This window comes from Balaenoptera musculus, chromosome 17, assembly GCF_009873245.2.
Source record: "Balaenoptera musculus isolate JJ_BM4_2016_0621 chromosome 17, mBalMus1.pri.v3, whole genome shotgun sequence".
NCBI lineage: Eukaryota > Metazoa > Chordata > Mammalia > Artiodactyla > Balaenopteridae > Balaenoptera > Balaenoptera musculus.
The window spans coordinates 55,869,267-55,895,207 of record NC_045801.1 but is presented as its reverse complement, the minus strand read 5'-3'; the positions used below and the strand labels follow the sequence as shown (position 1 = coordinate 55,895,207).

General features: G+C 38.2%; 1 protein-coding gene across 1 annotated transcript; it reads left to right on the top strand.

Annotated features, from left to right (window-relative positions):
• The first annotated feature begins 390 nt into the window (after window positions 1-390).
• Window positions 391-25,686, top strand: CHMP4C (charged multivesicular body protein 4C). The gene is made up of 5 exons (XM_036830475.1): window positions 391-767; window positions 18,940-19,117; window positions 21,290-21,404; window positions 24,394-24,559; window positions 24,752-25,686. Exons 1-5 carry the CDS (start codon window positions 578-580, stop codon window positions 24,814-24,816), a joined length of 714 nt encoding a protein of 237 aa, XP_036686370.1. The 5' UTR covers window positions 391-577; the 3' UTR covers window positions 24,817-25,686.
• The last annotated feature ends 255 nt before the right edge of the window (window positions 25,687-25,941 follow it).

Here is a 25,941-nt window from a genome sequence, read left to right as displayed (position 1 = left end):
CCTAGATGAACGCGCCTGAATATTCTTATTCACAAGGACAGAGACCTGACACTGTGCTCACACACGATCACAAACAAAAACACATGCGGAATTATGCATCTTGTTCATCCAGGGCAGCAAATCGCACTTATTATAAACAGGCTTTCATGCCCCGCCCAAGACCCTTGGAACAGTGGTTTGCTTTTCTCTAAGCCATGCCCAAACTAGTCCTTCACCCCGGGGTGCGTGCCCAGCGTGGATAAAACAGCAACTCGGCTGCAGTCCGATCACTCTTTTCAACTCTTTTCTCCGCCTGAACTCCCGGGGGGCCGGGTGGCGCCGGTCGGCCGCGTCCGACTCCGGTGCCCTCCCCGCCCCTGCCGCGCCACGGGGCGGGGCCCAGCCGGCCGCCAGGAAATGCCCAGGAGAGGGTGTCACCTGGGCAAGCCCGACGACGTGTTGATTCCCAGGATCGCCGCCTTCCCGGGTCTGGGCCTCCGAGTCCCGAGCCCGATCGCGCTCACCTGTTCCCCAGGCGCGGCCCCGGGGAGCCCTGAGACGCTCCCGAGACCGCTGCTCTCCCTTCAACTCCACAACCATGAGCAAGTTGGGCAAGTTTTTTAAAGGGGGAGGCTCTTCCAAGAGCCGAGCTGCTCCCAGCTCCCAGGAAGCCCTGGCTCGACTTCGGGAGACAGAAGAGATGCTGAGCAAGAAACAAGAGTACCTGGAAAATCGAATCCAGAGGGAGCTCAGCCTGGCCAAGAAGCACGGCACGCAGAATAAGCGAGGTAGGCTCGGGGTCTGGCCCCAGTAGTGAACTCTCCGCCTCCTACCTCCAGCCGTTTCCTTGGGGACAGTCCGGTCTGGCCCACAGCACCTGTCCCCCAGGCCACCACGTGTGCTCCCACGGCCTTTCTAGAAACTGTTAATGACCCCCCAGGGGCCCGGAGTTAGACCTGAGCAAAGCACAATCCTAGAGGGCAAAATGTAAGGAGGCACCACAAATCTCAGTAATCAAGATGAACAATATTTTTATGCAATATTTTAAAAACTCAAAGTTGATACGAAAGCATCCATAATGAACAAAATAGCAATATTTAAAATAAGAACAGGATTGGTATTATTGATTCTTTTCTGTTGCAACTGGCCCTTATGTGTTCTGCACAGCCCTTCTTTATTTCAAATTCGTTCCGAAATGTGATGTTTTGTTCATCATGGATTTTTTTTGCATTAATTTTGAATTTCAAAAATATTGCATTGAAATATTACTTATCTTGATTATTGTTTTTTTGGGTGCCCCCTTAAATTTTGCCCCTGGCTCGTCCCACCCTGGTCCAGTCCTGCTGACTCCAATGCTAAATATCAACTTTTCTGCCGTGTGTTTGTATTTTGAATCACACATTTCAACTTGCTTGTAAATCTCCATTGAAGTATATTCTAGTATGTTCCGGTTTCCCTTTTCCTCAACTGTTGAAGACTTTAGTTGGCTGTTGTGCAGTTGAGCTATTATACCAAAAAAGTAATGTCAGAGAATTAAATATTAATTCTATCACTGGCTTTTGCCACGTGGAAAGGTCTTTAAGTCAATAATGATTCTTGGTGCTCCTCTTGCACCTTGAACCCTTTGTTCTTTGCCAGAGTTAATTGGTTTCTTCAGTGTATGGCTCTCTCTATAGAGAATACATCTAAACAACACCCGTGGCACATATAAAAACCCAGCAAGAAGTTGAAGTGATTTGCTTTTGTAACACAAGTTCAGTGACAGACCCAGAAATAGAAGTGGCAATTTAGGACTCTGCTCACCACCAAACCCTGAACTTGCATCCTCAAGTTGGGCTTCTTGAGTCATAATGAAGCCTTGGGAAGATTTAGTTTGCCCTAAATGACCCTGCCATTGTTTAACACAGGAAAGCAATCATGTCTCCTGGAGTTGACCTTGAAAATCCTGCTCTTTCTATAAAAATGACATTTATGCCCATTTTCTACCAACAACAAAAAGGCCAAGTTTCATTTTCCTCTGCTCTTGCATGTAACTCTTGTCCACATTGTAGGCTGTTTTAGAGTTAAGTGCTGGTTTCTATTTTTACTTCGTGTCTGAAATATTTTGGGATGTTATTAAATGGCAATTTCTACAGAGAGACTATGCCAATATGACTTGCTAAAAAGCCATTTGTTGTTCTGTTCCTGGGCCCTTCCTCTTCAGTTTGATGGGTACTCTGACATTTGCTCAGAGTACCCATCAAGGTACTCTGTCAAGGGTTTTTTTTGGTTTTTTTGATTTGTTATCCACTTGGATCTGTATGTAGCTTTATCTACAGTGGTTGCTCAGTAAATACTGGCTTAAAAAAAATCTGAAAAATGAAACGTCTGCTTCTATGAAGTAGTAGAAATATAGATTTGCTTTTAGAAGAAAAGAATGTCAAATAATATAATGTTCTTGAGTTGGCAATGCACTAAATAAAGTGTCTACAAGTAGACTTTATAAAGACACCAAAAAAAAAAAAATAAATAAAGGCAACCCTAATCAGGAACATCAATCTAACTTCCTTAAATCAGAGTAGCTAGAGATGTATCAAGTGCAAATAATGAATTGGTTTCAGAAAAGCTATTTATTTTTCGTAATTTATCCATGGGAGCTTCATTGGAGTTAGCCCAAGCCTGGTTCTACAGTGGCCCTGGAAGTAGGAAGAGTCTGGTTAGCATGAGGCCATCTGTAATCTAAACTATGGAAAGAATCCAATCACAGACCATGCATTGGAAACACTGTCAATATCAGCATCTTCCAAATAAACCAAATAACTTCATATACATATGGTTACTGTTTTCCATTAGCCCCCAAGAAATATTTTCCCACACATAATAAGGCCAAATATACTTAGTACTAAATGGGTCTTGTGCTACACAATGTCAGTGTCAGAACGGCCGTAATTTACCTGATAATCAGAGTGCCATATGTATGTGCAGTTAAAGTTTTACTTCTAGAGGTGGTTAGTCAGCTAACATGCTGTCAAGAATACTAGTTGAGTGGCCAGCTAGTATATCAGAAAGGGCCACACTCCCAGCCAGTACAAATTCTTCCATGATCTAGTTCTCTACAACAGTAATTTTGACAGTTAGCATTCTCAATGTCAAAAATGGGTTTTATTGGTAAAATGAGTAACTCTTAAATTAGCATAATAAGTGTTAGAAATGGGATCTCACTGGTGAAATTGTGGGTATTCTAAACATGTGGTTTGGCTGAGATAGTTTAGAGATACTTCCTTGCTCCCCATGTAAGAACAGGCGTTAAGAATGTACTAGGTGTATAACTAACAACGTTAGGATGGTACCCGGGGCTTGATCAAATCAGCATAGTGTCCAGTCCTTGGTTCAGGTGGATTTCTGAACTCCCACAGAGCACATCACCCTGCCAGAGAAGGTCGCTGTCTGTGTTCAGTGAGCCTTTCATATAAGGTGTATTAGACTAAAAGGACATAGAGTTGGGACTTCACTGAGCTCATAAAACAGGTTGAGAAACTGTTTTTTGCCTGCTTGGCCAAAGTATGTTTGTTTAGTAAGTGTATCTGCAGATCTGAGTCTGAAACTTGCTTTCATTGCAACTTGTAGCAAGGCTGTGCAGTGGTAGCTAATTCTTACTTCAAACCTCTTTGGCAGTTACCATAATCTACCAAAAAGAGCCTGAGTGGGCACCACCAAACTGGTTTTGCAACAGCCATGATATCAAGGCTCTGTTGATCTAAAAGAGGAACAACTGAAGCAAGATCTATAATTTGGTTAAAAACTTGAGAAGAGCAGACATTCTTTAATGCAGTTTATTCAGATTACTATGATAGAACTCCTGCTTTATATAAGCTAGTAATCTGCTTTGTGGAAAAGCAGACTTTTTTATATGTCACTTAATTTTTTTTCTATTTTTGCTGAGCACTGTCATCTAGAGCAGTTTTCAGTCCTGGCTGTATATGAAAGTCACCTTGATGCCTGCGGGATCCTACCCTCATAGATTCTAATATAATTGGCTGGGGTGGGGTTTGGGCATCAATATTTTTTAAAGGTGCCCCCAGGTGGTTCTGCCCTGTAGCCAGGGTCAAGGATGAGAAAACTAAATCCGTGGTAATGTTAGTGGGGTAGAAATACAAGGTCTCTTAGTCTTGCAGTGCTTCCTAACTCTTTTCATATCATGGCACCCATGGGCACCGATAATATTTGTATGTGTCCCTGGGATAACCAAGGACCAGATAACCAAGGACCAGCAGCTCGAGGGCTCTGGACACCCCAGGCTGGAGGCCTCAGGAGCTGAAGGTATCAACATTTTAGTACATTGCAACTCCCTCCTGCCACACTAGTTGGCGGAACACCTTAGAGGTCACAGTTCTAACCTCTCTTATGAGTTGTTTTTTTTTTAATAAAATCTTTAAGAGATGGTCACAGGGATTTGCTTAAGTGTAATATCCCTATTCAGTTTCCGTCAATGTGTAAATATCTGATAGAAAGTAACTTAGTGTTGTAGTTAAGAGCCTGGGCTTCAAAGCAGATAGCCTTGGGTTTGATTCCTGGCCCTGTCCTGCCACTTAGAAACGGTATGACTTTAGACCATTTACTTGGCCTGAGTCTCAGTCTCTTCATCTGCATAATGGTGGTGATAAAGTTGATCCTCAAAGTTGTGATGATTAACGACGTTACTGTGTAAAGCCCTCCATTCAGCGCTTTATAAATATCACCCTTTGTGATAACATAGCATTTTTTTTTTTTTTAAAGCTGACATCAGTTTCCTAGTAAGATCCACATACTGGCTCAAATTTGTCTTCTGTAATAACACGGAATAAATCTACTCCATCTGTCATGTGAAGACCTTTCACATAGTTGAGGACAGCAGTCACTTGCCTGAGTCTCCTGCTCTGCAACCCCACCTCTGTCACTTCCTCAGTTACCCCTTCCCGTGCTGAGGTTTGCTCACCAGGGCAGGTCAGTCAGGGTGAGGCGAGTGAGGCCCTGACAGTGAGTGCCCCTTGACATCTTCCCCCTCGGTACCGCTCTGCTCTCTCCCCTCACCCTCGTGGTGGCCCCGTTGCTTACCTTTTCCCAGGCAGAACAAGAAATCCAAATATGTAACTATGTGAAAAGGGGTGGATCCAGGCTGGAGTTATCACTAGGCCTCAGGCTGTTGGGAAGTGGACTTACAGAGGTGAGAGGTTGAGACAGAGAGGAAGTGAATTTGACCAAAATCCCTCCTCAGTGTCATTTCACAGGATTCCAGCGACAACTCGGAGCTGAGGTCATTCATTCAACCTCTTTGCCAGGTGCCTGTTTGGTGAAGTGAGACCCCAAGACAGAGAGTCTTGTGTGCGTAGCTGGCTCACTTTGAGCCCTGAGGTGTTTGGGGGCAAGAATGAATTTGTTTTCAGAGTCATGATGCAGTTTGGGGCTTCCTTGGAGTCAGGATGTGGGCACAGTCCCACTAGTTTAGCTCAATGTTGGAATCTCTTTGGGCTTTTTATGATAGTTGTCACAGAGCTGAAGTCTGCAATCTCAGACACCGGGGGCCAGAAGAACTGGGTAAAGAGAACCACATCACTGTCAGCTGGTTGAGTGCCAAACTAGTGAGGGCAAAAGCATGGCTCAGGTAATAGGAGACAGGCACAGCCTGCAGGACCCGGATGGAAGTTCCCCTGGGAGATATCACTTACCTGGCGACCTCTTTTCTTAATAGAATTTCTCAAAATGTGGGTCTCAGATCAGCTGCATCAGAAGCCCTGGAGGATGCTGGTTAAAATGTATACTCAGAAGGACGCCCCTAAAAATTCTAATTTAGGGTTGAGTGTAGAGTTCAGAAACCTGAACTTTGAACAAATAACTCAATGATTCTGATGCAATTTGAGAACCTGTATGTATTATTTAATGGGCCATTAAACTGGGAGGCACTATCTCTGCTCTCCTTTCTTCCTCACCCGTTCTCTTGTTTCTCCTCTCCTCTGTCATCACTCAGATACCCCGATGAGAAATAAACCTCCCGCTGTGTTAATTGCGAAGAAACACTCCCAGAGCTTCTGACAAGTCATCTTATGCACAGGAATTAGTTTTCTTTAGGGAAGTGTATAGGGTACTATGACTCCACAATCGTTGTGCAGTGTCCCAGAGTCCCCCAGTATTCAAATTACAACCAGACACCATAATAGTGTTCTGTTTGCCTCCGATTATCCAATTGTTGTACCACACTCTGTGTATTCTGGAGCCAGGGAAAAGAATTTTATTCCTGGGGCATCCAATACCTGGATCTTATTCTCAGGTCAACTGCCCATTTCTCCTCCGGAAAAGACCGATCAATAGAAATGCGACCCTCCCTCAACCTCCACCCTCAATTTCCTCCCTCACCTTGGGAGCTCCCATCAGGCTTTAACCCCTGGTTGGGGGGGACCTAAAATGTCTGGACCAGTCCTGGGAGCCCTATTCACTTAAACTGTAATTTTAAAACGTCTCACTTTCTTAATACCTCCCTCTCCCCTCTGAGCCCTGGCAAGGATCCAGGGCTTACACCCTCACTCACGCACTTGGGAACTGACCAGCACAGAATGCCTTGGGTTTCTTATCTCTTTTGTTCTGCAGACACAGCCTCAGTTTGTATCTGCCTTTTCAGATGCCTTATCAGTTGCTTTTTCTACAACTGGACTTTGAAAGAATTAAAAATCCCAGCCAGATTTACCCTTCCCTCCCTTTTTAAAATCAATATTTTAAACTTGCATTCCATGTTTTACATGTATTTCTATTCAATATCATCTTATTTTCAGTTGCCTTAAAATTAAGATTTTAAAATTCCAATTTCATTGTCTTATATATGAGCCATTTCTTTTGGTTGAATCAGTCACAAATTTATTCAGCTGCCTTTTTTGTTGTTGTTCAAGTATTAAAATGTATTGAATAAGACAGAACCAAGGACAGAAGCTCATGACACGCCACTAGAGACTTCATTCCAGGATCACCTCTGCATGATAGCAATGATGTTTCATGTAAGATTCAGCTAAGGCATGATTAGCGGTTTGACACCTCAGCAGTGAGTTCAGTTATTCATCTAGTTATGAATACACCTGACATCTATCTCTAGCCCACACCATCTTATTTCTCTAAGTTTTTTTCTCTTTTCCCTAACAATGCCTCAGTATACCTTGCAAATTACATTCCTAAAACCAAACTATATTCACACACCTCTGGTTCACAATGCTGGTTTATGAACTGGTAGTGTGTTAACTTCATCAGATTCACCTGGAAAGCTTTTTAAGATGCCACAGCAGGAGATTCTGTTTCAAGAGATCTGGGATAAGGTTTAGAATTCTGGTACTCATAGCTTTCTGGGTGATTTTGATATGTATAAGGTTAGAAGGCCAGTGGTGGTCCATATTTTTTCTTTGGTCATCATCCAGTAACCCAAAGAAAAGAAGCCCATGAGATTAGTTTTTGAACTAAATTTTCAACTTTGTGAACTCGTATTGGCTTCTAGTTACCACTGGCTTCTTTTCTACTTCCTCAGAAGCTAGAGTATAGAGTGTATCTGTTCTAGAATCATTCTTTCAAGTATCTGTGGTACAAATTTTGACAGTTTGCTGACCTATCGTATTGGGTTGGCCAAAAAGCTCATTCGGGCATGGAAAAACCTGAGCAAACTTTTTGGCTAACCCATAGCTTCTTCTTTGAGGGTAATTGGTACTGCTTCTTGTGTTATATAACTTTACATCTAGTTTATTTTTTTCCTTCATGAATTTGGAGCAATAGTATAAATATTGGAACATTCATTTGTTATTATTCTTCATTTAAATTCCACAAAGCTGGAATAGAGCACCATATTTTGGGAAATATTTACATTCAGCAAAAATATAATTTTCCTTGATTTATGCTATGTTGCAGTTTATTGAATCAGCCACAATAAAATAGAATAAGGTAGACAAGTTACTACTAACACCATGATTATGCCAAAATCATATGATTTATGCAGTTTCAAGAAACTACAACAGGAGATTACTGTGAACTGTCCTCAGATGTATTTAGTATTACTAGTATGTTTCTCAGTGTTTAGGGTTACTTATTTCAGATCAGATTTTATTTTCAAGATAACAGAATAAAAAACAACTCAAAACACATAATACTCTAACCTATGCCTATAAGGTAAAGCATCTGAGTTTTAAAGTTTATGATGCTTTGCTTTGGGGGTCAGTTTTGGAAAGGGCATGAATAATCTATTTTGGTATTCAATTTTTGTAATATGCTTAAGTACACGTGAATCTATTTGTGCTCTTAAGGGACAAAATTATCACAATCACTTAAAATATATAGATAATATTGAGGATTTATTTTTTAAAACCACACTCTCCATCTTCTGCTTTAGCAAACTATAGCCAGAACTTAGAGCATATACCAGTAATTTTAGTTTCTCCTACTTTTTCTGACTATAATTTTATAGAAGTTCTAACACATACACAATTGCTCAAAAATTTGCAGAAGGTGAAGGAAAAAAAAGATAAAACAAGAGTCTGGAATAAATATAAAGCAAATAGTAAGCCATTTCCTGAGTAACTAACTTTCTTGTACCAGAGATTTCAATTACTTACCTCAAACAAGTGGTATTAATAGATAATTACTTATTGGAAATATTTAGGACTTAGTACGAAGTTTATATGGTCATACTTTAAAGCAGTAAGGGCTCTTAAACCTGGACCAGTGGCTCTCTCAGCCCACTGCTAAGCCCTTTTCTCAAATATTTCTATGTTGTGGGAATTTCCAGTGAGAGAATGGGGAATAGCTAAAGCCCTGCCCATCATCTGCTCTGTGCAGCCTCCAACACCTCTTCTCAATCTAGCAGTCTAGTGACTTAAGTACCAACAGTGTAATTGCTACCCTCAAACAAAACAAACCCAAAAAGGCAAGCAAGGAGGAGTGGTGATTTTAAAAGTATAGGAAAGGAAAAGTTGATTATTCTCTGTTAAAAGTTGGGAATCCTTGTATTAGAAGTTATTTAAAAACTTAAAATTGAATGTCAACCAGTGAGCTTAAATTAATAAAGTTTACACTTTTATATTTGGCTTACATATGAAGTTAGAGAAATAAAATTGTGCGACCAAACATTTGACAAGCATTTTGGACATTTCATTCTCTATTTGAACATGAATTTCTAGTGAATCTTTTTGGTTCTTTCACAGAGCGCTATATGCTGCACAGTCATAATGGGTGTGTCTTCTTTGCTGTAGGAGGAACATTGTTCAACAGGCCTTTCTCAGTGAGCAGTGCTATTTATATTACCATGCTTTTTGTATATTTCATTCATGTAAAATGAAAGTCAGTATAACCTTGGAGTTTGAACAAAGATATTATCCTAACTCAGAACTTCTACTGTGTTGACTGAAGCAAGAAAAAAAAGTTATGATTACGTTAAGCCAATTTACACATATTTCAAAGATCATATACACAAGAACTTATGTTTTATCATTCTTTGAGCAGTTTGACAACTTTTATTCATGTAAACTATATTTACATAAACTATAATATTTGAGTGTTTTTCTCTCACTTACATTTGAAAAACTAAAGAATAGTACATAGAGTTCATCACCAATGTCAAAGTAAACCTTTCTCCAAGAATTTAAATCAGTAATAGTCACCTTGCTTTGAGGATAAGAATTATGTATTCCTCCAGATTTTTTTTTTTGTATTCCTCCAGATTCGTTGGTCATAGGATCTCCAGGGAATAATCATAGAATCATAAGCAGTGGGAGCTAATGGGGGCTCTAGGGGTAAAATCTGTTGGTTCTCAGGAGCACCTACAAGCCATGGGCACAGTAGTTGGAACTATTGGTGCATCATATGAACAAGGAATACTTATTTACAAGTAGAAAATAGAACCACATTACACACACACACACATATACACATGACACATATATACATATATATAGATACATATACACACATGCACATATAAACACATGCATATACACATATTCATATATACAGACATACACAAAGGTACACACGCAACATACAAAATTACATCCATAGGTACCTATGTCTACCCTGTAGAATGAAGCATAATCAGCTGTTTCTGAGTTTTTCTATTTAATATTTGCTGGTTTCATGTTCATACTTTTTCCTCTATATTCTAGGCAATAGCAGGTCCATAAAGGTTACCAATTTGTGAGGTTACTAATAATACTAGTAGCAAGTAGAAAACTTATTCCTTCAATTGGTTATATATTCTGCCTGGTCACTTAACTGGGTCTTTATAAAGAATGTCAAGAAGATTTTAATTAATACATTGGTATAGTGTTCCAATACCAAGTTAATTTTACTTGCCTGGAAGTTGACCTCGGAAGCAATTAATTATGAAAAATAGGAATTTCGGTGGATATTTAAAATGAGTCTTTTATACAGAGTGAAGTAAGTCAGAAAGAGAAAAACAAATATCATATATTAACGCATATATATGGAATCTAGAAAAATGGTATAGATGATCTTATTTGCAAAACAGAAATAGAGACACAGACATAGAGAACAAACGTATGGATACTGAGGGGGAAATGGGAGGGGGTGGGATGAAATGGGAGATTGGGATTGACACATACACACTACTATGTGTAAAATAGATAACTAATGAGAACCTACTGTATAGCACAGGGAACTATACTCAGTGCTCTGTGGTGACTTAAGTGGGAAGAAAATCCAAAAAATGGGGGATATATGTACACGTATGGATGATTCACTTTGCTGTACAGCAGAAATTGACACAGCAGTCTAAAGCAACTATACTCCAATAAAATTTTTTTTTTAATTTTAAAAAAAGGAAAAAATAAATAAAATGAGTCTTTTATGCAAGCATTTCTTCCTTTTTTGGCAACTCAAGCCTAATAACACTTTTAGGCCATGACCTTCCCCTCTCAGATTTATCTCCTCTATTAATCTCTTGGATGACATCCTGGCAGTGAGAACTGCCTTATCTCCAAAAGTAAGTGTGAGCTTTTTAGGATGAGGAGAGGAACATCATTTCTGTTGGACAATAACTTCCATTTCCCTTGTCTCTTTCTATCTTTCTGCAGATGGCTGAGGCCACCTCTTTGTAATCCTTTACACTTTATAATATTAATCAATCACTCTTTTTTTTTTTTAACACAAAATTCAGTACAACATTACTGGCTTGCTTACAGCAATATTCCTCTTCCAAATGCCCTTTCCTCAGAATATCTCTTGTTTACTTTCTCCAATCTCATTCCTTTTTTACTGTTTTCTCCAGCATCTGCTTTGCCATTGTATAATCCACTACATCATTTCTGTGGTCTAATCTTCTTTTAGCTTGCTATTTACCCTTTTTAATGACATTTAATATTGGCCAGACCTCTGAAAGTGTGATCTTACTTAAGTTCCAGCTAGTGTGGCAAACTGGTGTGATTTGCTCTGGTTTCTCAGCCAGAAACTTTACATCATTTAGTAAAGAGATTTGCAGTAGGGGAGAGGGTCAGGGGCTAGAGGTAATATGTTTCATCATTCATGCTTCTTACTGGGCAGTGTGTGTGAGCATCTGTGTAGACAGTCACCCTGGCTTCATTACCTTCCCTGTGAGGTCTTCCCTCACCCTCCAGAGAGAGTGTAGTGTGTACATTCCTCTGTGTATCCACTGTGCCTTGTACATGTCTCTTATTATTTTCCTCAATGTCTCCTATGCTACTTGAAGTGAAGGATGTACCTTATACAAGTTGGTATCCATGGAGACAGACAGTTCCTGAAGATGGTAGGTGCTTAATAAATGCTTGTTGAATGATGAATAAGTGATTGAATGCCCGTTTTATATTTTTGTCTCCTCTGAGATTGTAGCCTTATTTCTTTGCCCCTACAGTGCAAAGCATGTGGTGGATCTCCAGTGCATGCCTGTGGAGTGACTGAAAGGAATGGATGAAGGATATTTTTAAAAAATGACGAAGGCTGGGGAAAATTCATAATGGGTTGGCCCTGGACAAATAAATGAATGTTAGATTTTTCTAATATTTCCCCAGCCGTTTCCAATCTAACCTGTGACTTTGAACAGAAACATTTTGTTTTTATTCCATTTATGGAATGCTCATGGTGATGCTTACTCAGATTGTGTTTTTCGAGAACTATAATGAGTTGCCATAAATAGAACTATTGTTTGATTAATGAAGTGAGTTGTATGTGAGTAAGAACAGGGCTTACGTTGAAGTTTCTCAAATAAAACAACACGATTATGAGACTTCCCAGTTAAAAGCAAAAGAAGACATAACCAATTATGAGTGGCATGTCACTTAAGCACTCTCTGGGATTAAGTCTTCCAAGCTTCATCTTTTTAGGCCTTCTCTAGAAGTCATCCGTTCCTGGGAGAGAGTAGAGCTGTTGTAATTCAGTTTCATATTTCACAGATAGGTTTGTTTGTAGTCACTAGATATGATGGTTCCTAAAATGTTCTTCCTTTTTTACCAACTAATAGATGAACAACGCACGGATTTATACACCTTGAACGAGCAAAGAATAACAGATTGACCTTTCCAATCAAGATGCCCTATACATGATCTAAGCAATGAAACTGCAACTCTTTTCTGCTATTTGAAGTTATTTTTCATAGATGACTGAAAGCCTTCCTCCTCTGGCAATGTGGTAAAGTTGCAGAGGGCTAGTTGAATTTTGGTTCAAGTGGGTAATTCTTACATTTCAGTCCCAGTTCTCAATGGGCTGTATAGTAAGGGCTCTTCGTGTATCCCTTGGCAGCAGTACATACGGGGCATTGTTCTGCAGCTCCGTTGCTGAAGAAACATCACTGTTATACAAAGAGACAAAACCCCTGGAAGTTTCTCCCCCACAAAGGAATACAGTAGATTCCTTTGTTTCAGAAAGAATGTTTTCCAGGTTTCATCAGCTGCCTAAAAGCACATGTAGGAGCTTGGCAGATTGAATTGCACATTCTACATAGGTTAAATTACACGACTCGAAAAGTGTCCTTCTTTGCCAAATCAGGAGTGATGCTTTATTTGCAACATTTGTCGAATGTCTTTGAAAAAAATACAGCTGTTTCTTTCCTAAATTGGTTATTAGAAAACAAAGTTAAAGCCTGTCCATCTCATGGTGGGCCCGTGGCATCATCATTTCACATGAGAAACAGCTCACAGAGATACTCCTCACATACACCTCTTGACTCTTTGGAACAGAAGCCTCCGGTCTTAGTGTTTGGGAGAAACATACTGTGCCAGATAGAAGCCACAAGAAGTGTCAGGTGTCCTGGGGCCAGATCCAGGCATACAGAAATCATCTGTTTGGCTCACACAAGGTTTTTTTGAAAAATGTAGCTCAGCTTTTAAATTTGAAGGATTTGGGATGCAAATCCAGATCTCTTGCTTCTTTTGATCGTGTGGAAGGCTGGGCGTACAGTCTGCATGGCAGCCGAGGACTGGAGCCCAGTGGTGTTGCTTCCATAGGTCAGGCTTAATCTCTCCTGGTCTCCAGAGTTCCCACTTCTTCCTGTTGGCTCTTTGATACTGGAGCCAGTGTCCACGGCCATTTATCATCACTCTTGCAGTATTTTTTATTGTTATAATAGAGGAATAATCCTCTATCTCTTTCTCACAAGTGAGAAAACAAAGAAGGCCTTTCCCTTTAACCTCTCTCTCTCTCCTTCACTTACTTTCATTACCTGCTTCCTCCTTCAGAGTTTAGGTCTCTGATTCAGGCCAATGTGTAGTTTACGGTATGGAGATTATAGTGTAAGTTGAAATCTCACATCTTGGTGAATTTTTAAATTTCTCCCAACTATTTTGAAGGGCAGAAACCATATGTTAATATAGGCATTCAAAATTGTGTCCAGATCAGAACTTGTTATTATTATTTCAGCTGCGCCGTGCGGCTTGTGGGATCTTAGTTCCCCGACCAGGGATTGAACCTGGGCCCTTGGCAGTGAGAGCACAGAGTCCTAACCACTAGACTGCCAGGGAATTACCAGAACTTATTGTTATTAATAAAAAATATTGGCAAGGTTGGGCATTACATCATGTGGCTCCCATCATATGGTTCTGAAATCTTGTGAAGAAGATGATGATAATGATGAAGGTTTCTAATATTTAGTAATCACTCACTATGTGCCAGACTAATTTCTTTACATATGTTATTTCATTTAATCTTTAACGACCACATGAGTTATATTCACATTTTCCAATAGGCAGCTATGCAAGGCCACGTAGCAGTGGGTAGATGGAGCCTAGATTTGAAAGGAAACCTGACTGCAGGGTACAATGTTCTATTGTCATCTTCTAGGTGTTATTTTTATTGTTATTATTATTGTTCAACTGAGGGAGCATCATTTAAGGAGAGTTAAGGTCACATTCCTTAATAATAATAATAATAAGGTTATTACTCACAGTTTTTAATTGGTAGAGGTAAGATTAAAATGCCGTGCTAGTGACTCCAAAGCCCCATCTTTTATACCAAATAGTATTTTTCAATTTACAGAAAGTAATCTAATATTAATTCTTACTAGGAAGCGTGGTATATTTTTTTAATGAAAAGTTTTAAAAATTCTCAAAAAAAAAAAAAAAAGAAAATACTTTTGGGTCAATGGGTATAGTTAGGTTCCAAATTAGTACAGACACTGAACCAGCCTGAGATAGGAAAGAGACGGACTTTGAACCTTCCACCTCTGGGTATGTTGGATGGAGATGTGTATTTGGAGTTTAGCTTCTTAGGATACTCTGCTGTATAGTATTATGCACTGTACCATTGAAATGCAGATCTGTTTTGTAATATTATGTTCCTGTTATGGTGAGTTAGGGTGAAAAAACAGGTAACTTGTTGCTCGGAGGTCTCAGAAATAAGATATGCAATCTCATTAATGAATGACTGTTATATAAATCACTATTATTAATAGAAATAATATCTAGTTGCTCAGTCTCTACTGTGTACAGGTACTTTATAAGGTGGTTTCCATAAATTATCACTAGTTTTTAGAACAATCACCCTGCCTCTTGGGGATTATGTACTCATTTCCAGAACAGCAAACTGAAGCTCAGAGAAGGAAAGTGACTTATCCAAGAAGGAAAGTGACTTATCCAAGAATATACATCTATTAAGTCATGGAAGAAAAATTCACACTCTGACTTTGAAGGCCATACTCTTTCTGTTATATCATGCTGTCAAGGTGCACAAAATTATCATATTTTTTCATCTAGTATTCATTCATCTTATCTTCTCTAAAATGGACCAGTAATCGTATTTACTCTTGTAGTTTTTTGTGAGAGTTAATGATATAAATCACATAATGCACATAAAGCACTTAACACCAGTTTGGCATCTAGCAAATGCTCGGTAAACATCGGTTTTTGTTATGTACAGTATTTTGTTGGCCATGTGCCAGGAACTGGGCCAGGTGCTGGGGAAACAGATGAATAGGATTCTGTATCTTTCCACAAAGGGCTTATAATTAGTGTAGGGGAGATGGAGTAGAATACATTTTACAAAAATTATAATCCAATATAATAAATGTCATAGTGGGTGTGGATCTCCAGGCAGAGTGATAGCACAGAAGGTCAGCTGCCCATATTCCCGCGTTCAGGAGAAAACCCTCACACAGCTCTGGCCATTCACGTGAAGAGCCTCTCCACAGTGATATTGTATGATATGGTAGAAAGGCCTTTGTGCCAGATGTTCTTTTTATTTTTTATTTTTTTTAGTTCTTTCCTAAAGGACAGATTAAATAAATAAATAAAAGCTGTTCTTTAAATTAAGTGTTAGTGCTATTCAGCAAGGACTGAAATTGTGGTGTTGCACCTGGGGAGGGAAGTAGAGCAGAACCGAGTTGACCCTGGACCTTCACAGTGGGCAGAAAGGGGCGGGGAAAGAAAGTTACCACTCATGAGGGAAATATAGAAAAGTGATCCACACCTAAAAAGCCTTTCTTTGGCAACTGTAAGAATCGCCAGCCTGTCTGCTTCCTCCCTACCCTTGGAAGGAAGCCTGCCTGTTGGCATGCCCCACCCGCTTCTATAGAACTCTGGGCAGCCTTCTCTTTCAAGAGAGAGACCTCATGGAGAAACACTCATGTAACTACGATTTCAACAGTTATTTGCACTGTTAAACTACAGTGTTCCCTGGCTTATTTTCTTACTATTACTTTTTGTATCCTATATTGTCCTTTCTTGGATTTTTTAAAAAATTTTACTGGAGTAAAAGTATTTTTTTTGGCAACAGTGCATAGATATAAATTCTCTAAATGCCTGTAGGTCTAAAAATGACTTCATTTTGTTTCAGACTTAAATAATAGTTTGGATTTTTACAGAATTCTAGCTTCAAAACATTTCAAAAATTTTAAGACACTATTCCATTGCTGTTGGATAGCCAGTATTTCAAACATTTGATAATAATATCAGTCTCATTCCTTTGTAGATAATCTCTTTGCTTGTTTCTCCTCTGGAAACATTTAAGATTTTCTTTTTTTACCTTGGAGTTACAAAATTTCACTAGTATAGGTCTAGGCATGTGCCTTTTATTTTTTGCTTTTCCCATCTAAGTGTTCAGTGAGTATTTTTATTCTGAAGAATCGTCTTCCTTCAGCTTGGGGAAACCGTATTCTTTAATTTCTTTATTACTTCTTTCCCCACCGTTGTTTCTATTTTCTTCTGAAATCGTTATTTATTTTTGTATTATTATCCAGACTCCCCCTGAAACATTCTTTCTCTTTTGAAATCCTTGTAAGACGGATGTTGGATTCCTTGGCTCTGTCCTCCAGTATATTAACTTATCTCTCTTTTCGTTCTATGTTCTGGGAGAATTCCTTAACTTTATATTCCAGGTCACTAATTTAGTCATCAGTTATATTTATTCTACTTTTTAACATTTTTATTTATTTTTTTAGTTATGTTTTTAATTTCTAAGAATTTTTTCTTGTTTTCTAGTTGCTCGTTTTTATGGAAGCCCATTCTTGTCTTATAACACAATAGCCTCTTGACCTCCCTGAAGATACTAATACAAGTTTTGTTTTTAACATATTCTATTTCCTACATTCTCTCTCTTCTCTTGGGTTCATGACAATGTAGGATACAAGAAGCAATAGTAAGAAAATAAGCCAGCAAGCTCTGTTAGTTTAGTGTAAATAACTGTTGAAATTGTGTCTATGAAACTTACTGCACTTAAGAAATGTTTCCTTAAATATTGAAAGAATAATTTAAAAAACTGGTAATCGTCTGGAACTAATAAAAGCGAGATTATTTCAATCAAATACTGTGGGGTTTGGGGTGATAAGACAATCTTGTTTGGGGACAATACATTTTATAGATACTGATTAATTATAGATTCTGATTTATTTTCAACATGGATAGAAAACTTAAGTTTAATTATATGTGTATATATTAAATACAAGGGTATCCATTAGAATAATTTAGTATATATAACTATCCCACAATTAAAGGGGAATAAAATGGACAAATGAAAATTGATCAATCTATATAAAGACAAGAAAGCAAAAAGAAAATAAAAATCACAACAAACAGAAAACACAATAAATATGATAGTAAAAAGACCATACTAGATGATATATCAGTTATTACAATAAATGAGAATAACTTAAAAACTTACATTAAAAGTTGGAGACTATCTGAATGGTTAAAAATAATCACACACATTAAACACTCAAATATATGCTATCTGTAATAGGCAATATCAAAAAAGAGCAAATTAAAAACAATTTTGAAATTGAGGTCCATGTAAAATTATTACAGGCAAATTGTAATAAAAAGAAAGCTGAAAGATTAATTTTATATTAAACATTAATATTAAATACAAAATATAAATTTTAATATATAAATATTAACTTTATATTAAATATTAATTTAATAGAAAACAAAATGGAGTTTGAGGCAAAGGTTAAATGGAGATCAGCTAATATTGATTCATAGATCATTAATAAAATCCAGCAGGAAAGTATAATGTCTAGAAGTCTTCATGCACCAGACAAAAAGAATTGGAATAAATATACTGAATCTGTTGGAAGTACAAGAAGAAATTGACCAAAACCATTAGAAAAGAGCCTTCCCTCAGAAATCTCTGTTGCAATAACTTACATGTTTCACTCTGAAACCATTAAAATATTTGAGTTCTTTTGTCAATTCCATTTAATTATCTTCATATTAGCATTCTGCTGCTGCTGTTTTCCTGCATTCTCACTAAATGCCTTATCAAAACGCACATTTTAGGGCCTATTTTTCAGGGTGCCTTCCAAGGTGCCATAGTCAGAAGAACTCAGTGTTGTGATTTTTGAAAGAAGCACGTAAGATTTTGCTAAGTGTTAATGGGAGGGTATTTGGATACCATTTCTCTGAAGGCACCAGTCTTTTCCCTCACCAGTATGCCATCTAATCCTTGAGAATGACTCTACAGTGTTAATTTTATGGACATTTATGATTAGATGTAACCTTATTGATCATCTCATAGTCACTTCAGACCAAGACACGCTTGGCATCCTAGGCTTTGGACTGTCACTCATTGACTACCTTCAAGCAAGTCATATAACTTCTCTGGGTCTCAATTAACTTGTCTTTGAAATAAGAAAATAGGGCTAGAATAGATAGTCCTTAAAATTCTTTCTTTCTCTAAAGTTTTATTTTTCTTATTATGTGATATTTACTTCTATTTTATCTATTCTTTTTCTAAAATCCAATATTAACAGAAACCCTTCTGTGGTATATTTTAGACTATGAAATTTTGACTTTTCATCTTCTGACACTTGACAGATCTTTGGAAGAATAACAAAATGTTTAAGGAAGCAGTAGTTGGTACAAGCAACTGAAAGGATAGATGCTGCCCTTTAGTTTTTTTATTTGGTATCCTCTTTGGTTTCAACAATACTGATTCCATGGTTGGTGCTGAGTAAACATATCTCAGCAAGTGTCTTGAGTGAGTGATTGGCTCTCTCCTTATAAATGTGGCTTCTCCCTTATTTAGCTGCATTACAGGCACTAAAGAGAAAGAAGAGGTTTGAGAAGCAGCTCACTCAGATTGATGGCACACTTTCTACCATTGAGTTCCAGAGAGAAGCCTTGGAAAACTCACACACCAACACGGAAGTGTTAAGGAACATGGGCATTGCAGCAAAAGCCATGAAAGCAGTTCATGAAAACATGTGAGTGACTTTAGTCTCCCTCTGAGCCATAAATTCCCTCAGTGCTTTGGAAGTATATGATGATCTGCACAGGAATGGGCTTACTCTTTTGAGACTCTTTGACATGTTGGAATGGAATGTTCCCACAGAGAAAGAGCAGAAGTAATATTGTCAAAAGAAAAAAAAAGACCATGAAAAAATAAAGGACATTCATTTTGCCCTTAATGTTTCCCAGTAGCCTCACTATTGTTTGACACTCCACCTGCAAATATTTTCATTCTATAATTTTAAAAAGGCTTTAATGTTAATATCTGTGAAGGTGTTAGAACTGTACAATAGTGGTTGTCAAATTTCGGAGGGACTCAAAAATCACTACTAATGAGAACATAGATGCCCAAGCTCCTTCAAGAAAAGTAAGGATTGGGCCTTTTTGTTTTTAACCAAGCTCCCCAGGTGATTCTGATACTAACCAATGTTTGAGAACCATTGACATACAATAGTAGATAAAAGCATGGATTTGGGGTCAGATTTTCTGGGTTATAATCCCAGATCCTGCTGACTGTCCTTGGGCAAATTACTTTGCCTCTCCCTGAGTCAGTTTCCTTATCTGTAAACTGGAGATAATAATAGTACTTACCGCATGTGGTTATTGTGAAACTCAATGAGATACAAGATATACTGCACTTAGGAGTTCCTGGCACAAAGTAAGCGCTCAGTAATCTATATTCATAGTGGTAGTGGGGCTAACAATTTGCTTTATATTCACACTGAGAATCAATGTCTGGGACCTAATCCTTTTACAAAGTTAAATATCACAGTGAAGTTTGGACCAAAGGTACACAAGGGCAAAGAGTGACTGAGGGATGTAGAGAAGCTTCCATGGATGGGAAAAGGTGGGAGAGAGAGAGGCTGGGGTCAGTGAAGACATCTTTGCTATCATTTTCTTGCCTCGATAATCAATTGACAGCCGTCATTTTGACAGCTTCTGAGAGATCATTCAATTCATTATCAGAGTCACAGTTCTATATTGTTGCTGTAAGCGGGGTGCTAAAATGTATGACAAAATCATAGTTTTTCTCTCTGGATAGTTTAGCAGCAGCATCCCTGGATGTTCCTTTTGAGAAAAATTCACTCCCAGACCCAAACTTTAGCTGTACCTTTCTCAAAGGATTTTCAAATAAATAATCCTTGTACATTTGGTATAAATATAAGAATTGGAAATAAGGGGTGATAGGAGGATGGCAAAGTATTCTTTTTGATTACTACATGAAATTATGTCAAAATACTCAGCTTTTCCCATATATAGAGTCTGGAAAACTTGTAAAAGATTTATTCCACTGGGAATCAAAATTTCAGTGTTAATTGCTTAATAATGAGGAAAATTGTCACTTCTCTGGTATCCAATCAGTTTGGCCTAGCTTCAGAGTTGGAGGAATGATTCAGAGACAAGGTACTGGAGAGGCAGCTCAGATGCTGGCATTCGGACACTGGCAGCTTCGGTGGGTGGTTGGAGGCCAGTGGGACTTGGGTGCTAGAAACTGTCTTGAAAGCAGCTGTCCGTCCTGGGCCTGTGATTCCTTTGCTGAAGTTGCTGATTCTTCTGAGGGCTTCATAGGCCTAATCCTGCTCTCATCGGTAATCTCTCAGACCATCAGCAGCTATGGGAAAGTTCTCAGGGAGCCAGGACCTCAGACATACTAGGCAGTCTAGAAAATAGATCTCTAGTTCCAGAGTTCACCTTCTACGAAAAGCTGCCCTGATAGCAGCTGCTGAGAGCTGCCCGAGTTTATCTTAGTCACAGTGGTCCTTGGTGGCCCATGGTACCACTTCCTGCAGAGTTAATACATAGCAGCATATATTTAAATTTTACATATGCCCTACCAGACAAAATTTCAAAATGGGTCTACAAATATTGTTAGTTATCAAATAATTTGCCCTCTAGTGACTCCCAAATGTAATGGCTATCAATTTAATTTAATTTACATAATTTAAAATATATGTACATATACAGAATTATTAATTTTTTTGAAATGCAAATTCTTAAAGTTGATAAGTCTTATCACCCGGAATGTTTACTATGCTACTGAAATAACTAAGAGTTTATATTAAATTGACTCATTTTTCTAATTTATATCTAAATTCATAATTTTAAAGTAAAATTCTAAACTATTTCAATAAAATATTATTTCCCAGGGATCTGAACAAAATAGATGATTTGATGCAAGAGATCACAGAGCAACAGGATATTGCCCAAGAAATCTCAGAAGCGTTTTCTCAACGAGTTGGATTTGGCGATAACTTTGATGAGGTGGGTGACACTATATAAAGAATGGAGTATTGTGGCCGCTAAAAAAGACAGCTTCCCACCATATGGGGCAAGCAGGTTTCCTTACACATTTCCTTAAATATCATTAAAGAATAAATTTCTTAGAAAAGTACCTGTCTTAAGAGGGAAATGAAGTGTTGGTAGCTCTGATTTAAAGGAAAGATTAATATAGTTTGGCAAATAGCCCCCTAATTAAGTTTTCAGCTATTAAGGAAAAGCAGCATGTGATTATGTAAAGTTAGTGACTTTTAATGGTTGAAGCCTAAAGCCCCATTACGAAAAATTGAGTGCTCGCACATCTGGGCAAAACAAAGCAGACTGTGTCACTCTGCAAGAAACAGACAGATCATGCTCATGTTAAATTAGAGGTTAGGCTGCCTCTGTTCATTACTTAGGCTATGAAACAAAATAAATGTGGAGTGACATTATTAACACACACATTCCATTGAGATTAATCAGTCCAATAATACAGACTATAATTATAATGGTGGTGTCTGCACTGTGAATTTCAATTGTCCTACTCAAAGTACAAAGTACACACAAATTTTGAAACATTTCCAATTCTCAGATTAGCATGGCAAAGAATCTGACTTCCTACGTTCATGTAGTGTTAAAAATGGTACATCTAATAATTAAGATGTAGTTCCACAGAATCCTTTAAAGTGAGAATTAGGTGTCAACAGCTTTTTTTTTCTAGTTTTGTTTTATTTTATTTTATCTTTCTCCATTCTACTTTCCTTTTTTTAAATTGAAGTATAGTTGATTTACAATGTTGTGTTAGTTTCAGGTGTACAGCAACGTGATTCAGTTATACATACACATATATCTATTTTTTTTCAGATTCTTTTCTCTTATAGGTTATTACAAAATATTGAGTGCTGTCCCCTGTGCTATACAGTAGGTCCTTTTTGGTTGTCTATTTCATATACAGTAGTGTGTATACTTTAATCCCAAACTCCTAATTTATCCCTCGCCCCCCACTACTTTCCCCTTTGGTAACCATAAATTTGTTTTCTGTTTGTTGTCTGTTCGTCTGTTTCTTCAATAGCTTTTTAAAATGGTATAGACCAGGGGTTGGAAAAATGTGGCTTTCAGGCCAAATCCTCCCCAAGTTCTGTTTTTGTATGGCCTGTTGAACAAGATGGTTTTTATATGTTTAAAGGATTGCAGAAAACAACAGCAGCAGTGACAATAGCAACAAAGAAGGCTACGAGACAGAGACGATATGCGGTCTGCAAAGCCAAAAATATTGCTGTCTGGTCCTTTCCAGAGAAAGTTTGCTTATCCCTGGTTAGACTAACAAGCACCTAATGAGTGCACTATGACATGGTGGAAAGAGCTCTGGGCTCATTAGGACATCTGGGTTCTGCCATTTATTACTAAACTTTGTGTAAGTCCCTTTACTTTTCTGACCCTTAGTTTTCTCATTTATAAAATGAAAATGACCAGATCCCTAGACTATCTCTAAAGTTTCTTAAATTCTTTTATCAATGAATAAATAAGTGTATGGTACCTGAAGTCTGAAAATGATGGAGGTGATTATTCTGTCACCACATATTTGCTAAAGAAAATATCAATATCTTTTCAGTGCTGTTGGTAACCATCAAGCACTATTGGCAATTCTGGGCATACATTCAGTGTAGGATAGTGTGTTCTGCTACTACTACATTTGCTATATTTGTTCTTAATTGTTTTGTGAGCAGAAATAGGATATCAGAGTATTCATGCTGAAGGTACATTATTCATTCAGCCTGTGGGGCACCATAAAGCCCACAACTACACTGACCACACTATTTCACATGGCCTCATGCTATACATTTTCATGTTTATTTCCTTTTCATGAGGTAGATATAATGGTGGTCAGACAGTCATTCAGCTTACTGTATGTCTGATACATGGTGACTTGATCGAATGCTGCAGTTGGCTTAAGGATCTCCACTCTTGGCCCATAGTATTGTTACTCTCATTTTAATATAGAATAATTATTTGTTTCTGTGCCTTTCTCCTACATTCAATATGCTCCTTAAATGTAGGGACTGTTGTTTGTACTTTGTCTCCCCAGCCCTGAGTTCAGCCAGGAGTGAGCTCTCAGTAAATTTGTTCTATGATGAATAAATGAAGAAATCTCCTTGGTCGAATGTAAGAGTGTCTTAGGTCATTTCTAATAATGACAACCTCAGAATTCTAATGATGACAAATTTAGTTTTGACTCCCAACTTCTCTCAGGGGGGTTGGACTCAACCTGAGGACACTTGGAGCCAGTTAGACATGAACTATTCATCTCAAGTCATCTCATATCTGTCATAAGGTGACTTTTACCCTTAAAGCCTCAAACTAGACTGGCCTCTCTAAGGTTCTTGGGACAGAGAATAGTTTAGGATTAAACCAGACTCTCTGGGGCTATTGCTAAAAGAAAGAAATACAGTGTACCTACCTTGAGTTGAAGCTTTCTTAACTAAGACACACAGCATGATATTTACTAGTTTTGGTAATTTGACAAAGGAACAATAATATCTTTGATTCTTTTTACTTTTGGTATGTTATGGTTTTGCTATACCTGTTGTTTTATTTCAGTAGCATTAGCCCAAATGAAAATATTTATTTCCTCTAGTTAAAGTCTCACAGATTCTTAATTCTTAACAGTAGAAAATAAAAGATACATTGGAAAAATGACAGGCAAGGTGTAAATTTCCTAGAAACTGTGGAGGTTATATATTCAGCTAGCACAAATTACTTGAAAAACTGTTGACTGAAGTATTATAAGATTAACTACAACAAATTTGCACAATCCCAAATATTCATATTTTAATTATTGCTCAGTGTTGCAAAAAAGACTTAGTCTTAAAATAAATATTCCATTTCACTGGGTTCTCACATATCAATTGGGTAGCAGATGTTCTTGTTATTATGTTTGAGGAAACCCACTTCTTGAAACATTAACTCCCTAATTCTTTCTTTTTCCTCTGTTCAGGATGAGCTGATGGCAGAACTTGAGGAACTGGAGCAGGAAGAATTAAATAAGAAGATGGCAAATATCCGACTTCCAAATGTGCCTTCCTCCTCCCTCCCAGCACAGCCAGACAGAGTACCAGGTCGCATGTCAAGCACGTCCTCCTCTGCACATCGATCCCGAGCAGGTCTGTTCCCCACCTCAACCACCTGTGGTCAAATAATTACCTGAAATAATAGCCAGGCCTATCCCTTTTAGCACTTATTTTTCATTTCATAAAATATATCTTTTAATACATAATTCATACCTGTTTTCTGTGCTGAAAGTATGAATGTCACCAATTACTAATTTTTATCCATTTTTTGTTTGTTTGTTTCAGCATCTTCCAGGAGGGCAGAAGAAGAGGATGATGATATCAAACAATTGGCAGCTTGGGCTACTTAAAACAGAATGTTTGGACACCGAAATTAATGAGCTGTACATAAGACACAAAAAAAATGTTTTTGCCAAATATAGAGGTTAACAAAGATTCTGTTTTGTATTTTTACTGGATGAATAATTGTCTTTTAAGCCTCATAGGTAAAAGTTAAAAAAGGAGTCATGTGTAGATTTAGGATCCAGGATGGAATGGGACTTCCTGGTAGCATTTTGGAGGATCTCTCCATACTGATGGGAGGGGGCATTCTACCTTGTTCACTATTGTATTATTTGCAGTCCTGGCACATAGTTGGTACTCTCTATATATTTGTTGAAAGAAAACTGAATTCTATGAACATATAAAACATATAACAGTTTATAAGCAACTTAAGAGTGATGACGTGTTTAGGAAAGAGGGGGAAAATAACTTTCTTTCCTATGAGAATGCAAGTTTGCTGTGTGTATCCATGTTGTAGCCCAGGGTGAATGTATAAGAAACGTATCTCTTATAGGAGATAGAGAAGTTTGTAGAGAAGTCTTGTGTGAGTCTATACATAAATAGTTTCACTTGAGTTTTGCAGTTTAAAATCTTAAAGGAGTTTTAATTGACATTTATTATGCCAATTAAGCTTGGAATGGGACAATGGATGCATTTCCCAAAATGTCTGAAAGCACCAACAGCTTACACTGCTGAGCGAGAATCTCCTGGGTGTAATTTAGTCATGTAGGGGGCTGCATTAACATTCCCAGTCCATTATGATGCTGTATGGCTTCAGCGTGCTAAATGTGTGAGTATTCATTCTTTTCTGTTTTGTGCTCTCTTGTACATTTATTTACACTTTACATCATATTCCTTGTAAATATGTAAAAATATAGGAAATTAAAAGTATATCTTGAGGGCTTCCCTGGTGGCGCAGTGGTTGAGAATCTGCCTGCCAATGCAGGGGACACGGGTTCGAGCCCTGGTCTGGGAAGATCCCACATGCCGCAGAGCAACTAGGCCCGTGAGCCACAACTACTGAGCCTGCGCGTCTGGAGCCTGTGCTCCGCAACAAGAGAGGCCGCGAGAGTGAGAGGCCCGCGCACCGCGATGAAGAGTGGCCCCCGCTTGCCGCAACTAGAGAAAAGCCCTCGCATAGAAACAAAGACCCA

Coding starts and splice junctions, on each gene's coding strand:
- CHMP4C (XM_036830475.1), top strand. CDS start 578: ATGAGCAAGTTGGGCAAGTTTTTTAAAGGGGGAGGCTCTTCCAAGAGC. Junction 21,405..24,393: donor TTGGCGATAACTTTGATGAG/GTGGGTGACACT, acceptor TCCTCTGTTCAG/GATGAGCTGATGGCAGAACT. Junction 24,560..24,751: donor TGCACATCGATCCCGAGCAG/GTCTGTTCCCCA, acceptor TGTTTGTTTCAG/CATCTTCCAGGAGGGCAGAA.